At 44.2% G+C, this 15,943-nt stretch overlaps 1 protein-coding gene across 1 annotated transcript in view; it reads right to left on the reverse strand.

Moving 5' to 3' along the window:
- Positions 1 to 15,943, reverse strand: part of KANK1 (KN motif and ankyrin repeat domains 1) — a 127,693-nt gene that overhangs the window by 19,853 nt on the left and 91,897 nt on the right. The window contains exon 3 of the mRNA XM_081893779.1: positions 2,063 to 4,717. Within this exon, the coding sequence (XP_081749905.1) occupies positions 2,063 to 4,717 (2,655 nt within the window). The remainder of the gene's footprint in view (positions 1 to 2,062; positions 4,718 to 15,943) is intronic.

Consider the following 15,943-nt stretch of genomic DNA (forward strand, 5'->3'; position numbering starts at 1 on the left):
CACCTCTGTCTTCCAGAGAAAAAGATGCTCTTGGACTTTCTGCAGGAAGGTAGCTGCCAAAATAGGGGGTGGAGTATTCATTTATTTTATTTAAAGCATTTATTAGCCATGACTCAGAGTGCTTACAAAGCGAGACATAAAATGTAGATTTTTTTTTAAAAAAGAGACAATGGCCCTTCAGCATATTGAGAATAAATTATTTCTAGTTTCTTCCAATAAACGTGGAGTCTTTGTGGAACACCATTAAAAGCTAAGCTTTGAAAGCCGACTGATTCATGACAGCAAAATGCATCCAATGAAATGTGGAAGGATACAAATTCCAAGTTTTAAGAGCTCTTCCTGGAAGATGCTGTAGGCAGCTGGGAGAAGCTGGAATGGACTTCTGCCTTGTTCTTCTCCCTTACCCCCAAGAAATGTCCCAGTAAAATCCAGCGTCTTTCAAAATGTGCTTTTCCTTCTGGGAAACCGTGATGATTTTGTTTTTCTTATTATTATCCTGGTACATCTCCTATACACACATTAAACAACTGCAAATATTTAACATGGTGTTTCCATTGTGGCTGCTTCCAAGAAGGAAAGAGGGGGGGAACGTTTTGAAAGATACAGGACTGTTGTTGCAAAACAAGGCCAACTCTCAAAGGCTGCATGAGACTTGGTCTGACACATGGAACTACTATGACTTAACGCATTAAGAGACTGGGCTGCCATTCATTTTAAGGCCTCTAAATATTTTAAGCTTGAGGTCTGTGCAGAAAATATTTTCTTAAAAAAAACAACAAGTAGCAATGTAGCTCTCAATAGCCACTATATGGCACGCTTGAATAAAAACAGATACTGGAAGCTTGTGTGACTTCCCACACCAATTTTAAAAGTTACTTTGTGTAAGTAAAATGATCCTATCCCTTTTGCAAATCGATTAAGGGCTTCTAAAATCAAAAGCAGTGGGAAAAGTCAGCAAATTAAATTATACTATAAATTAAATTAATTAAATTATAGTAGATCCAGCGGGAACAATGAGCCTCGTGTCACTCATGTTCATTAATTTCAATGGATCTACCTGGAGTATAAATTTGTTGGCTAACACCCAGCAGGTTTAGGTTCTGCTAAAATAAAAGTTTAATTTCATGCAAGTGTCTAGGACCTAGTTCTCTCTAAAGTGGGAAACCTACATCTATCATAAACAGCCACTTAAAACTTTTATTTTTTTAAAAAGATTCCTGCAAATTGGACGAAGAGAAGATTGTACCTGCGATGGGGATTTTCTGAATGGAAGAGCATTTGAGCCAAGTGAGCCCCTACCTGAAGCTGTAAGGCCCAGGCTTTACAGAGAAAATAAGACATGGGGATTAGGTGCCATGGTGCAAATTCATTGTTAAATAACGGAGGGATGGAATAATGGCCAGCGTATGATGGCTGTTCAGAGAAATCACTTTAAAAAGACCAGACCACCATAGGGAGGTACAAAATCTGGACACGTTCCATTATGACACTAATAATTACAGGTCACACAGATTGTGTGCATAATAGCCAGGATCCCTAGGACATCTGTCCATAGGACAGAGGACAGGGGAAGCAGTGTAATGACAGACCTGCCTTTATCTGTAGGTAAGCAACACTGAGAAACAGAATTAGTTATGATGAATCAAAAGTATAAAGGCAGTGGGAGCAAACGTCTCTAGTCTGCAAAATGTTCACAGAAATGAGACAACGGTGGTAATAGCTGTTCTACTCTATAAAATACCTCTGGCCGTAATTTTAGAATCACTTCCTGCCATTAAGAGGGGTCTGAGCTCTTAAGATCTTGAACTATATAAAGGTTAAATTCCCAGGAAACAGGACAGACGATTATCCAGTCACTGGGTATTTTTAGGCATTTTAGGTATTCAAGCACTGACACCGCTTTTATCTATTCACTGCAATCTAAGACTGGCATCTCCTCCCCAATCCTTTCAGTCCTGGAAAGGCAAGTCATGGCATAAGCAGTTTGGTGAGAACGACTCATGCCCCTCCTTTTAAGGCACCAGCAACCTTTAAGCAAACGAGAAAGCCCCTTCCAGCATACCTGCTGCAGAAGTTCTCTCCGCGCACTGCTTCGACATATCCAAGTTGCGCAGTTCCTCGGTGCTTGCATACTTCATGACGCTGTTGATGGAGGACAGAGTGCTGATGAGCTGAGAATTAATAGAGCCGATCTGTGAGTGGGGCTCTCCAAACGCATCAGCTAACTCAGAATAGTTTTCAGCAAGTAGCATCTGCTGCTCTTGAACGAGCTTCTGGACCCGTTCGATGTAATGATCCAAGCCGGTCTTCATCTCAGGCTGAGAGAACGGGCTGTCCAGCCCAAGGTTCCCCCAGTCAGAAACAGAGTCATCCCCAACACCAATGCTTCTCATGCCAGGTGGCGCTACAGACACCGGAGGAGGACCACAGGCAATATTTCTCATTTTCAGGCCCACTAGATAGTTCTCGTTAATACTGATCTGCCCCACGCCACAGTCTTTGGTCTTTGTTAGGGAGGGTTTGTCAAAGCTAGCCATGCTAGAAAGCACCGTCCCCACGCCAATGGAGCGAGTTTTAGCCGCCGTGTTTACATCCTTGACCCTTCCATCTCCTATAGCAACTGTCCTCATCTCAACAATCACAGTGTTTGTCTGTTTATCGCAAGTGCTCAGGAAAGTGTTGGTGCCAGAATCCATCAAGGGAGCTACATCCGTGTTGGTGAACTGGTCAGCTTGTTCTAACACTGTGTTGGTTCCCTGGGTCGCCGTACGAGGCACCGCCATGACTCCAGTATCTGCCTTGCAAGCAGGTTCCGTGTTGGTGCTGCGGGAAACGGCCTTGCTTGTTGGGCAGACTGTTTGGACGGGACAGTCTCCGCAGCCTATGGACCGAACTTCCTTGATTTTCAGCTCCGTCTTGCGCAGGCTTAATCTGTCCACCGATTCCTCCGTATTGACCCCCGTTTCGCAGACGGACCTTTCCGTGCCCACACCCTTGTCGCACATCTCAAGAGAGCTCCCAGTGCACCGATCACACATTTCTTTTCTCTCCTTCACAATCCACCAATTCATAGGCACATCTGGGCCCGCAGCTGAACTGTGCGATTGAGGCCTGCACAATACTCCAATGCTGCTCATCTGCAGATGGCTGCCCACGCATGAATCAACCACATCCACGTGACCTCCCACCATTTGGTCTTTTGTTTGTACGACTGCTTCCACCGCTCTGCTGAAGACAAGGGGCTGCGCCATCATTGCCTTGTCCATTTTTTTCCTTGATCCAGCTGCCTGGAGCTCATGCTTTAATTTGGTCATCTCTCTGTCGTGAGTCGTTTCCCTCAGTTGAACTTCCAGCCGGTAGATCTTATCTTTGAGGGCTTCGATGGTCTGATGCTGGAGCTCTAGTTCCCTCTCGGCCTCTGTAGGCAAGCCAAGCATCCCCTCCGTCACCCCGACGCTCGAATCTTTAGTCTTCTGCTCTGTTCCTACTGCTACATCCCTGCACTTTATCAAAGCTCTGTTGTACACAACAACGTCGTTCATGTTCTCCTCTGTGCCCACGGCAACCGATCTGCTCTCTTTCGTTGCACTCGCTCGGTTCACTCGCAGGTTAGATGGAACGTCATAGCTGCTGTCCTGGATCTTCTTCTCCAAGGCTTGCATTTCAGCAGTCAACTGCCTGAACTCTTCCACCCTCTCTGAGCTATGTTCCACACTCCCCATGTCTTCCTCACAGTCTATATAGAGTTCGCCACCCCCTCTGGCCGGAGAGAGGGGCTTCCACTGCTCCGCATTTCCTGCACTATAAGATCTCTTTCTGAAATGGCCTGCGTCGTTCTGGTTGACGACCCTTTGGCTTTTGAGCTTCTCCACCATCTGCCTTTTCTCCTCCTGCAAGACTGAAATCTTAACCTGGAGCACGGGGATGGTCTTGACTTGCTCCTCAAGCTCCTTGAGGCGCTTGAGGGCAATGGCCATTTGTTCCCTGATGTGTTGCAGGTGCACCGGGCTGACGTTAGTCACCGGTGTCGATATCCCTGAGCTCAAGGGGCTGTGGCGGATGGAGCTCCCTAGAGAGGATGCGAGATAAAGATTGTATTCCCCATTGCCCTGGTATCCGTTCTGAAACTGCTGAGACATCTGGTTGTGGCCGCTGGACCCCACAAAGGAAGGGAGGGAACTTGTGGAGCCCATGGCTCCAAAACTGGAAAGCCTCGGCCTCCGAGATTCTCCTGGTACTGCCTGCATCGCCATCTTCTCCTGCTCCAATCTCCTCCGTGTTTCCATGAGAGTTTTTGTAACGCGGAGGTTGTGCCGAGGCGGCTGTGGCGAAGGAGGCCGGAGCTGTTTGCTTTCGGGGATAGTTAGGAAGCTTGGAGAGGCTTCAAAGGACAAGGACGGTCTCGGGGCGGCGGCTGCTGGGCTTCGTGCTGCAAAGAGCGAAGACGAATGTTTGTTTTCATCACTGTTGGACGAAGACAGAGATTCATTGGATGTCCACCCGCTATATTGGCCAGAGGTGTTTTTGCCGGCTGCAAAAGGTGGCGTCACTTTCTGCTTTTTCTGAATGTTCAGTTTCTTAATAGTATTTCCCTTCTGTATATCCTCCACATACTTGAGAAAATCCAAATCAAGCTGGTAACCGTAAGGTGTTTCCACAAAATAGGGGTCCTTCTGATTTCTGTCATCCTCCCCATTCAGAGCATTTTCATCTTTTTCTAAAAAAAGGAAACACACACATTAAGCATAAAATCCTACATAAAAGGGTTGGGGTTTTTTGTTTGTTTGTTTTGGAAAATTATAAGCACTCTATAATTTGGTGAGTTATAAGCACTCTACTCAGACAGCAGAATCAGTGTTCCACGCTGGAAAATCTATTGCATGTCTCTTGATTAAATTTTTAGCAAGCACACATTTTCCTTTTAAGAGTGCGTCAGCAGAATTTTAAACCACAAAGCAGGTGGGTACATTTCTCATAGGCTTTACATAAAGCTGTATTTTTAAAAAAGAAACAACAAGACCCTGTTAATACCATGAAGCAATACTCTAAAAGGAATTCTGCATTTCTACGACATCCCCAGTATACAGTAGTTTCCACGTGAAGTTCAACTATTTGATATGCTGCGGTGTTGTGCAAGGGAATTCAATACATCTCAGAGCTCTTCCTAAGGGCTACTTCCAAAAAAACCCCCAAACCTCTCTTGGTTTACAAATGCTAAAAACAGACAAAGTTATTTGGATTTCAAAACAAGACAGTCCAGAGGAGGAGGATCTCCCTAGCACATTCATCTCCGATTGTTCATGCAACCTATTTTATATTCCTATACGGTGCAGAGTCGACACACTGAGAACTATGCAGGCAGACCATTTCCAGAGCAGTCTAAAATATCTCAGATGAAAGAGAAACTGTCAGCTCAGATGTCAGGACAGCCCAGCTTCCTGGAGACACGGGAGAGGCATGTCGCACCAAAGCAATCTAAATAAAACTGCAGCAGATCTGCCGAGCTTCTGCAGGAAGGATATTTATGCCTAGGGTGTCTCTGCAACCTGCTTCCCACTCTCAAACACAGAAACGCAGCAAGAACTTCAGAGCAAAGCCTTCATTTACATCAGCTTGAAGTTTCTCTTTCCGTCCCTCCACGCTGCTGTTCAAAGTCTACCCGGCCTCGCTCTATTTCCCGCAATCGCGGCTCCGTACGTCACGCAAGCTATTTTGCCTGCAAAATCCCTGCCTCCCAACTTTCTCATTCTTCAGCCCTTAAAGGGAAAAAGTACTCGGCATTTATATAAATACAGCAAAACAGAGCACAAACATTTCATAGGCTGAGCTTCTTCCAATGAGTTCATCAGCTCAGATCTGGAAGGGGGGAGAAGTTTTTCATTTCTCTACTCCTTTCCAGCACAGATCTCTCTCTCCTTATTGCAGCAGACACCTCTTAAAAAGGCTCACAAGTCCCGCTCTTTTCATTAACATTTCTTCAGATTTGAGGTGTTGCGCTTTTCCAGTTTCTCCTTAAGAAATAGTTTGCGTTCATAATCTAAGTGTATACTAAGACCTCTGAAATCATGAAATACATGAGCCATTCTTTGATATCTTAATGTGAGCTGTTGAAAAAACAAAAATGACTCTGCACACCAATGATCCTTTAAAAATGACACAAAAGTGGCTGCATCATATGCCATTTCTCCTGTGTGTGTTTGTGTGTAGGGAAAGCTAGTTTATACACAACTTTTAGAAGGCTGCCCTGTTAAAGGGAGGTTTTTAATGCTTGATATTTTCATTCTGTTTTTAGATATGCTGTAAGCTGCCCAGAGTGGCTGGGGAAACCCAGACAGATGGGCAGGGTATTATTATTATTATTATTATTATTATTATTATTATTATTATTATTATTATTTTACACATCACTTGGGAAGACAGGCGAACTAAGGTCAGTGTACTGGGAGAAGCAAAGATCACCAGTGTCAAAGCAATGATTCTTCAACATCAAATTTGTTGGACTGGTCATGTTGTGCGGATGCCTGATTATCATCTTCCAAAGCAACTCCTAACTTATGAATGGAAAGTGTAATGCTGGTGGTCAACAAAAGAGGTTTAAAGACTCTCTCAAGGTAAATCTTAAAAAATGTAGTATAAACAACAGCAACAACTGGGAAACACTGGCCTGTGAGAGCTTTAGGTGAAGAACAGGCTTGACCAAAGGTGTCATGGGCTTTGAAGACACTCGAACTCAGGACGCAAGGGAGAAACGTGCTAAGAGGAAGGCACGCTTGGCAAATCCTCACCGTGATCAGCTCCTGCCCAGAAACCAATGTCCCCACTGTGGAAGGACATGTGGATCCAGAATTGGCCTCCACAGTCACTTACGGACTCATTGTTAAAACCGTGTTTAAGGAAGACAATCTTACTCAGCTACGAGGAATCGCCAAAGAAGAAGAAGAAGATAATAATAATAATAATAATAATAATAATAATAATAATAATAATAATTCCTACACAATATATGCAGAGAGCTGCATAAAAATAATGCTGGGTTTCCATGCATGTCCACAGGTGGAACAACAGATAGCAGCTCATGGAACACATACATATCCTTAATGCTGTTTTTGTCTGTCTGTTTGTTTTTAAGACAGGTTTTAAAGCAGCGGTTTCTGTGCAAGGCACAATGGCCAAGCAGGAATTTTGAGAGCAACGTGTCTAGAGAAGTAAGAAATAATAACACAGCCTGATTTCATACAAGTTTGACTCCCCTCCCCCCACCCCACCAGCAAAAATAATAATTGAACAATTTAAAACATTAATAAAGGCGGTGGAGTGGGGGGACTACTCACAAATAAATACATAATCAAAATATCCCTCTAATAATCACCTTCTAATATTGGAAGTCAGGTGGTGAGTGTTAACCAAAATGGAGCCAGAAGGGGGACTGGCTGATAAAAAAGAGTGAGGGATTGGTACGCACAGGGGAACACACAGGTGTGCAGAAGTACGGGGATATTAAATAATAAATCTAGACATGCTCACCTGTGACCTACGAGATAAAGCACAATAATGTTTCTATAAAAGCGGAAATGTTTCGTGAATATTACAGTAAAGCAAAGCCGGGTGGCCGGCTTACGCAAATAGATTTATTTGCATTCTGCAGAGGGTCAAACAGTTGCCCAACCAGCCGTTTCTTTGTTGGTCTAACCAGCAAAACTGCATTTCCCACCGCTGGAAGAGGAACTGCTCCTCAGGAGTTTCGGAGGCTCCCTGTATCTCAACGGTGTCCCTGCCTCCCTCCCCTGTTCCGATGGCAGTCCCCTGGCATCCGGCAGTTACTTGACAAAGCTAGAGAGGTTTGAACTCTGGCCTTGGCTAGGTGGCTTGGCTAGAGGACAATGTCCCCAAGGCACCTTGCAAAGTTATGCCTTGTGGGACAGTCGAGTGTCAATGTCCACCAATGCAAACCCTGTGGGCATGGAGGGGAACAGAAGAGACCCAGAAAAGAGTTTGTTTCTTTCCAAATGGCTTCCTTTCTTCAGCGTAAGAAGCCCCGCTTTTAATTAATGGAGACACACCTGGGGGCTCCAAAGTAGCTCTTAAGTGCATGCTTTTCCATCAAAGGTGACGAAGAGATCAAAGCACTTTGGGGGGGCCCATCAAGTCATCTTGACATGAGGGCTCCCCCAATGCTTTGGTCTCTTAAGGGACACGCAATGTCAGATCGCAAGTAATGTAATGTCAACTGCTAGAGGAGGATAATCACGGTTAATAATAATAATAATTTATACCCCGCCCATCTGGCTGGGTCCCCCCAGCCACTCTGGGCGGCTTCCAACAAAACACTAAAATACAATAACCTATTAAACATTAAAAGCTTCCCTAAACAGAGCTGCCTTTAGATGTCTTCTAAAAGTTTGGTAGTTATTTTTCTCTTTGACATCTGGTGGGAGGGCGTTCCACAGGGCGGGCACCACCACCGAGAAGGCCCTCTGCCTGGTTCCCTGTAACTTGGCTTCTCACAGGGAGGGAACCGCCAGAAGGCCCTCGGTGCTGGACCTCAGTGTTCGGGCAGAATGATGGAGGTGGAGACGCTCCTTCAGGTATACAGGACCGAGGCCATTTAGGGCTTTCAAGGTCAGCACCAACACTTTGAATTGTGCTCGGAAACATACTGGGAGCCAGTGTAGGTCTTTCAAGACCAGTGTTATATGGTCTCGGCGGCTGCTCCCAGTCACCAGTCTAGCTGCCACATTCTGGATTAATTGTAGTTTCCAGGTCACCTTCAAAGGTAGCCCCACATAGAGCGCATTGCAGTAGTCCAAGCGAGAGATAACCAGAGCATGCACCACTCTGGCGAGACAGTCCACAGGCAGGTAGGGTCTCAGCCTGCGTACCAGGTGGAGTTGGTAGACAGCTGCCCTTGACACAGAATTGACCTGCGCGTCCATGGACAGCGCTGAGTCCAAAATGACTCCCAGGCTGCGCATCTGGTCCTTCAGGGGCACAGTTACCCCATTCAGGACCAGGGAGTCTTCCACACCTGCCCACCTCCTGTCCCCCAAAAACAGTACTTCTGTCTTGTCAGGATTCAACCTCAATCTGTTAGCCGCCATCCATCCTCCAACCGCCTCCAGACACTCAAAAGATTACATTTCAAAAGATCTAATTTTAAGGAAAGCACCATATTGCATCATTAAGATTGGCAAATTTAAAATTTAAAAATTAATTTTAAATTTATACAATTTATAACTCTGTTGCATATGCTATACAAAAAGCAGATACTCCTGCAATATTATTCCAGTTCTGGGACTCTTGGGCACTTTTCTTCCCAGGTCCAGAAGAGAATTTATTTGGCAAAGTATTTTAGGTTATCAAACAACCTTCCTTTATGCTTGAACTGCTGGCAACTTCTCCTGACCTGGAGCAATTTTGGTGCAATGATTGTCAAGTTCTATTTCACTGTTTGCTTTGCTTTGCTTAAGCACTTAAAAGACCATAAAACGGCCTCTTTCTCTCCTACCTAAGGGGTTATTTTTAGCTTCTACCATATTAGGATTAGCCGTACTTGTTATTTTCTTGGAAGGATGCAAACATGGGCTCAGAGATTTCAAGTGCTGAAACTGTGACCGTAGGTACTGAGAGCAAAGAGTTGTGTTGAATGCAGGCATAATAAGCAGTATACCAACATTATGGGATGGAGGGAGGGAGAGAGGAATAGATTCTGCAGCTCTGACAGGGCTCCTCTCAGTTCCTAATATGTAAAATTGTTCTCTGAGATATTTGCAAAAAAGTCCAAAAAGTACTCGTGATAAAGATTAAGTGAGATGTCATTAAAGGTTGGTTCCCCCCTACAGTGTATGGAGATTTCTCATATATTTATTCTGTAGAACTTTGGGGTAGGCTGTAATTTGGGTTTTTGATTTTTAGTTTTAAGTAGATGAGAGATCTTGCTGTTTCTAAATTTACCTTAAGTTGTATTTTTGTGCTGCCTGTTTTTTTCTTTTTCTTTTAAGAATTGTTTTATCCTCTGAGTGCCATCTTGGGGGGGTCTGAAGGCAGCACAAAACAAATTTATGACATTAATAATCACTTTCCCCCTTCCCCAAACAAGAAAAATCTATTGCTTACATGTAGGCAAGGGAAGGTGTGAAATAGCCGGTACAGAACTTCCTCTGCTTGGCAAAACCAAACAGTCACAGGTAGATATTGGAGTGATCGTTCTGTGATATTATGGCAGCGGAAAAAGCTGTATTGTAACTTTTGAATAAATTGAAACTTTTGTTTTTAAAAAAGGTGCCCAATCAAATAAGGCATAACTGTAAAAATCAAGCTCATTTGGTTAGTATATCTGAGGTAATAACAATCATCACTCCTCTAACTTTTTTGCATATTCAAACAAAGCACGGCCCTTGAGTGTGCAAAAATCTCAAAGAAAATGGGTAGGTCTCTTTAGTTAGATGCTTGACATTGATGCATTCTTATCTGAAAGTGCTTCAGGAGTGCCAGTCACAAAATAATTTTTTGTGTGTGTCTGTTCTCAGTTGCTAATAGACAGCAGTAGTGTGTTTGTGTGTGTGTGTGTGTGTGTGTGTGTGTAATAACTATGTTCTGGGAGCCTTTTTGGCTGAAGAGAGGGGTACAAATCCTTTAAATAAATAACTAAAATGGGCCATGCGTAATGCAAAGAGAGCCATTCCTAAGATAGCCTTATGCTTTCCATAGGAATACTGATTTTTTACACACACACACACACACACACACACACACACACACACACACTACTGCTATCTATTAGCAACAGAGAACATTCCTCAGTACCAGGAAAAATATGCAAAGGTAGACACTTCACACTGACTCTCATCAATTGCTTACAAGGTTCCTTCACATTTTGCCCGACAACTTTCTTTCTAGGGGGGGGGGGCCCACAGACTTGCTTTTAAAAAAGAAGAAAGCAAGCTCAGAGCCTTGGGAAACACCAGCAAAATGCTCTGCAGGCTCCACAATGCCCCTGGGCACTGGGTTGGCAATCCCTGGTCTAGAGGCACTATTTTGGAGAGGATTAATGAAAAGAAACACACATTGTTCCCACAGTTCTGCATTGCTGAAGCCTTGAGACCTGGCTAGCCACTCTGACTCAGACAAATTTGCCTTCTCTGCTTGCAGAAGACAGAAATCTGTGCAGTACCAACTCCTCAAAGTTCTCAAAACTCTCGCTTTGGCTGGGCCATCAAGAATTGAAAACGACTTGCTCCAAATGAGTGAGCCAAGATTCATTGTATACCTTGAGGGAAACCTTGACAGTGAGTAAATTCAACCAGTGTACAAGAGCAGCTCTGACGGAGACCTTAAAACCATCACCTTCCTCCCTCATGGAAACAAACCACAGGAATGGAGAGGCATGGCAAGGGAATATAACCCTTCCAGAAAACCAAACATTCCTGAGATGACAACAACTTCATCCTGGGAAACGTGGATGTGTCAAAGACTTCACTCAAGCACATTCTGTTGGGAGTTCTGTGCTGGATTTTTTTTTTAAAGAGAAGTATTCCAAAGAGAGGGGGGAAAGGTTTGTATGAACAGGCAGTAAGTTTGCAATGTGCTCACAAATGATAAGGGGCACCAAGGTATTCCAGACGTACAATCACATTTGGTTAATTGCATTCCTGTTGAGTGTTCAGAGTCGGGCCTCTGCATTTGAGCACCTCCTTATGCCAATAACAAGGTCAGTAATTTTATAATTTCAGAAAATACTCCTCTCCCATCCCCTTTCCCCCTTAAGGTGAACAAACACTCCTCGCTCAGGTTTAGCTATGTCGAAAATGCTTGGTAATTTACAACACAAGCTATTCATTATCGAAGCCATTGCCTGAAAACAACTTACTTTTTTAAAAAAGAAAGAAAAAGAAAATATATCCAGCTTGCTCCCTAGGTTAAGAAAGCTCAACCTGCTCTGTTAAACGTGATTTAAATAATATACTATTTCCTAACACACTATAATGCCACAGGCAATGAAAATATAAACTCTTCAAGAATGCCTCAGAACAGAAGCATTGAGATGTTTCCCTTAGAGATACCCACCATCTCTCACATACCTTGCTATGTCCAAGCAGAAACGGCACATTAAAGTTGAGAATTAACTCTCTTTTTTTAGAAAAAAAGGTACACGAACATGCAAACATTCATTTAGAGGATGGAAGTTGTGTTAAGTGAGGGGAAAACAGGCTAAAAACAGAGACACGCTCAGCTGTTGCAGAGGTAAATTGGAAATAGGCACTCTCCTATGGCCATTAGTCTAACAGAGTTACTTTGTCCGAGAGAACAGTGCTATCTTTATGTTAAAAGTCACAGTGAGAAAAGCAACCAGCCAGCATAGGTAGGAGCAGATAATTCTTTGGGGGGAGGGCAATGAAACAACAGAAGTTACGAACTTACATTTCCTAAAATTTAAGTCGTTCATCCCCCACCCCCAATCTGCCAGCGTTACTTACTTATTCCGTGAAGAGCATAAAGTTGCCGTGTGTTTTCCTTGCAGGAAGCTTGGCTTGAGGCAGACTTTCCTTAGCTTTGCAGGGAATATGTGCTTCTGACACATAAGCAGGCAAGGAGCCCAAGGCTCGCTGTGGAGAATTTATTTATACTCATTTGGAATTTCCTGACAAAATTCTCCCCTGCCTGCCAGGCTCGGCTAATGGAGCTCCACGGCGCAACCTCTCCCGGCTTGTGCAACATCATTCGCTGCACCGTCAAAACGTAGACGGCCGCTGCTCAGGAGGAGCTGGATTTCAGAAAAACAGCTCTATGGCAGGAGGTCGCATCATGTGAACCACGAAGAGTTGCACTCCTCTGATCATGTCGAACAAGCCAAATCAGACAAGAGGGGAAGAAAAGGCAGCAGGACTCCTCTCGCCCTCCTCATTCCTTCCCCTTTTGACCCCACCTCCCATCGCAGGCAAAGAAAGGTTCGCGGAAATAATACGGTCAGGATAATTGTCTCCCTTGTAACCATACCACAGGCTGCTTTCAAATAATTCTGGTTTCCTTTGCCACATGCAGTCTGTTTTTGCTCCCTTTTGTCCAGCCCAGCTTGCAATTTGGAGGCTAAAAATAAAAGCTTTATTCCGCCTGGGAGGCAGGCAAAAATATTTTGCTGAAGGATGCGGCCAAAAATGAGACAAGTGCGCTTTCTAAAGGGGGGAGGGAAATTTGTCGGAAATAAAAAGACAGCCTTCCCAGAGCTACTCTGTCAAAAAGGCTTCCCTGCACATGCATTTTTTTAAGTTTTCAAACATTAAGTTATCAATCTAACCGTGTGCCCAGGCCCAGATATCCGACATTCACAGCACCATAACAAATCAATTTCTGGAAAATGTCAACTAAATCTCTTCCATCTTTTCGCCGATATTGCAGATTAGGAAAATATTAACAGATTCGTTTTGTTTTTAGTAGATAATTTCCAGCGTAGGTCAGCTGTTGAGAGAGTCCAAAGTGTAGGGGCTTCGAGAGATACCCTTATCTTGAGGAAAGTATCAGAATTTGGAAATACGTTTTAGTGACTTTGGTTTGAACTGTTTGCAAAGGAGCATTGTGCTCTACACCAAACTCCCAAAGTCAGAAAGAGGGTTCAGGGGTGCAACACAGTTTCACAAGATCAAGCCCCCCCCCAACCATTTCCAAATGATCTGCCAAGAGCTCTGCAGCAACAGCAGCACATTTCTGCACAAACTCCAAGGGTTTAAAGTGGAAATGACCAATGGCGTTGGCATGTTGGCATGACCAAGAGCATTCACGTCTCTCCGTCTGAATCAACTCCCACTCTGGGCAGCTTCCAACAAAATATTAAAACACAATGATTCATTAAATATTAAAAGCTTCCCTAAACAGGGCTGCCTTCAGATGTCTTTTAAAAGTTAGATACTTGTTTATTTTTTTTTGACATCCGATGGGAGGGCATTCCACAGGGAGGGTGCCACCACCGAGAAGGCCCTCTGCCTGCTTCCCTGTACTTCTTGCAGGGAGGGAACCAACGCCAGAAGGCCCTCGGAGATGGACCTCAGCGTCCGGGCAGAACGATGGGGGTGGAGACGCTCCTTCAGGTCTACTAGGCCGAGGCCGTTTAGGGCTTTCAAGGTCAGCACCAACACTTTGAATTGTGCTCGGAAACATACTGGGAGCCAATGTAGGTCTTTCAGGACCGGTGTTATGTGGTCTCGGCAGCCTCCCCCAGTCACCAGTCTAGCTGCCGCATTCTGGATTAGTTGTAGTTTCTGGACCACCTTCAAAGTTAGCCCCACGTAGAATGCATGGCACTATTCCAAGTGGGAGATAACCAGAGCATGCACCACTCTGGCAAGACAGTCTGCGGGAACGTAGGGTCTCATCCTGTGTACCAGGTGGAGCTGGTCCTGCGCCTCCATGGACAGCGCTGAGTCCAAAATGACTCCCAGGCTGCACACCTGGTCCTTCAAGGGCACAGTTGCCCCATTCAGGACCAGGGAGTCCTCCACACCCGCCTGCCCCTGACCCCCAGAAACAGTGCTTCTGTTTTGTCAGGATTCAACCTCAATCCTGAACCAATGGTGTAGCTGGTAAACCAGCTGGTGCTGGTAATAAGCCCCTCAGGACACAATCTGTGACTAGAGGAGCAAGCTGGGGTCCCTCAGGGCACAAATCTGGTCCTTTAGGGAGTGAACAATCGCACCCAGAGCCGCCATTTTCCTGGCCAACCCGTCTGCTGTGTTTCCTGTCCTAGTCACCTGTTTCTTATCTGGTTTAAGCTCATTTCCCCTATTGCTGTCCATAATTCATTTCAAATAGTTCTTCAAAAATGTGGCTGCTCCACTTGGAGCTGATGACAAAGAGAAAAAGCGCTGGTGTCACCAGTAAACTCCATGGTCTTGGCCTGCAGCTCCCAGTCCTTTGTAAGGCAAGTATTTTCTCATTTCAAATATTTATGAATCATACACAAGGAAGTAAAAATATTAGAAGAGGCCAGATCAAATTATTTTTCCAGATATATTTACAGAAATAAATGATACTTCAAAATCCATACAATATCTGCATTTAAAAGCTTGGGAGACCAAACTCAACTTGAGAAGCTCCTTAGAACGAGTCTGTTGAAAACTGTTTCTCAGAAAAGGCCACAATGGTACAATACTCTAGCCTGAAGATGGTACTAAATGGTTGATGGTACTGAAAGTACCAAGAATCTTTTTCTCTGTATTGGCCAGCTGGCTGGGCAACCAAAGCAGTTCTTGTACTAAAACAAAAATATTTTAAAAATGTCCACCGCATTGCTCTCAATCATCTGTTTAGTCTTCTGTATTTTATCTATGTTGTTTTAATTTGTGTAAACCACTTTTGAGTCCTAATCTGGGGGGAATGAGGAAAATTGTGGCAGTTTTTGTTGATAGAATGAGAGTAACAACTATATTTTATATAAAGTTAGGGAGGAAATCAGGTCATTTCTTAGCCAGATGATTATTAAAGTCAATTCATACAGATCACGTCTTCTTATTTTCAGTCTTCTGGGGTCCTGGTTTCGCTCTCAGCCTTTAGGAGTGAGCACTAGGCAGCCAGGTCATCACATCCTGATACCATTCAAAACAAAAGCAAGGGCAGCAAATAGTTCTTTAGGACAGAAAATCTAATATGCTTGCAATAAACAGATGCTTTGATGTATAGAGCGGACCCTGTCAATTCTGCCAAAGGGAGGAGAAGAGGTTTTCCAAAGCAGAAGACAAACACAGCAGCGAAAACACTCTCTTTGCCATCTTCCATAAAGTCTAATAAGGGACACATTTCTGGGAACATGCCCACTGGGAAACTGTTGAGAGGGAGATTCACGGCACACTTTGAGTGAGATTTCTTCTTTTGCCCACTTGTGGCCCTTAGAATGGAACTCTAAAACTGCATATATGGCAATGGGCTTTCAAGTGAAATACAGTGGTACCTTGGTTCT

Source organism: Podarcis melisellensis, assembly GCF_964234715.1.
Source record: "Podarcis melisellensis genome assembly, chromosome: 17".
Lineage (NCBI taxonomy): Eukaryota > Metazoa > Chordata > Lepidosauria > Squamata > Lacertidae > Podarcis > Podarcis melisellensis.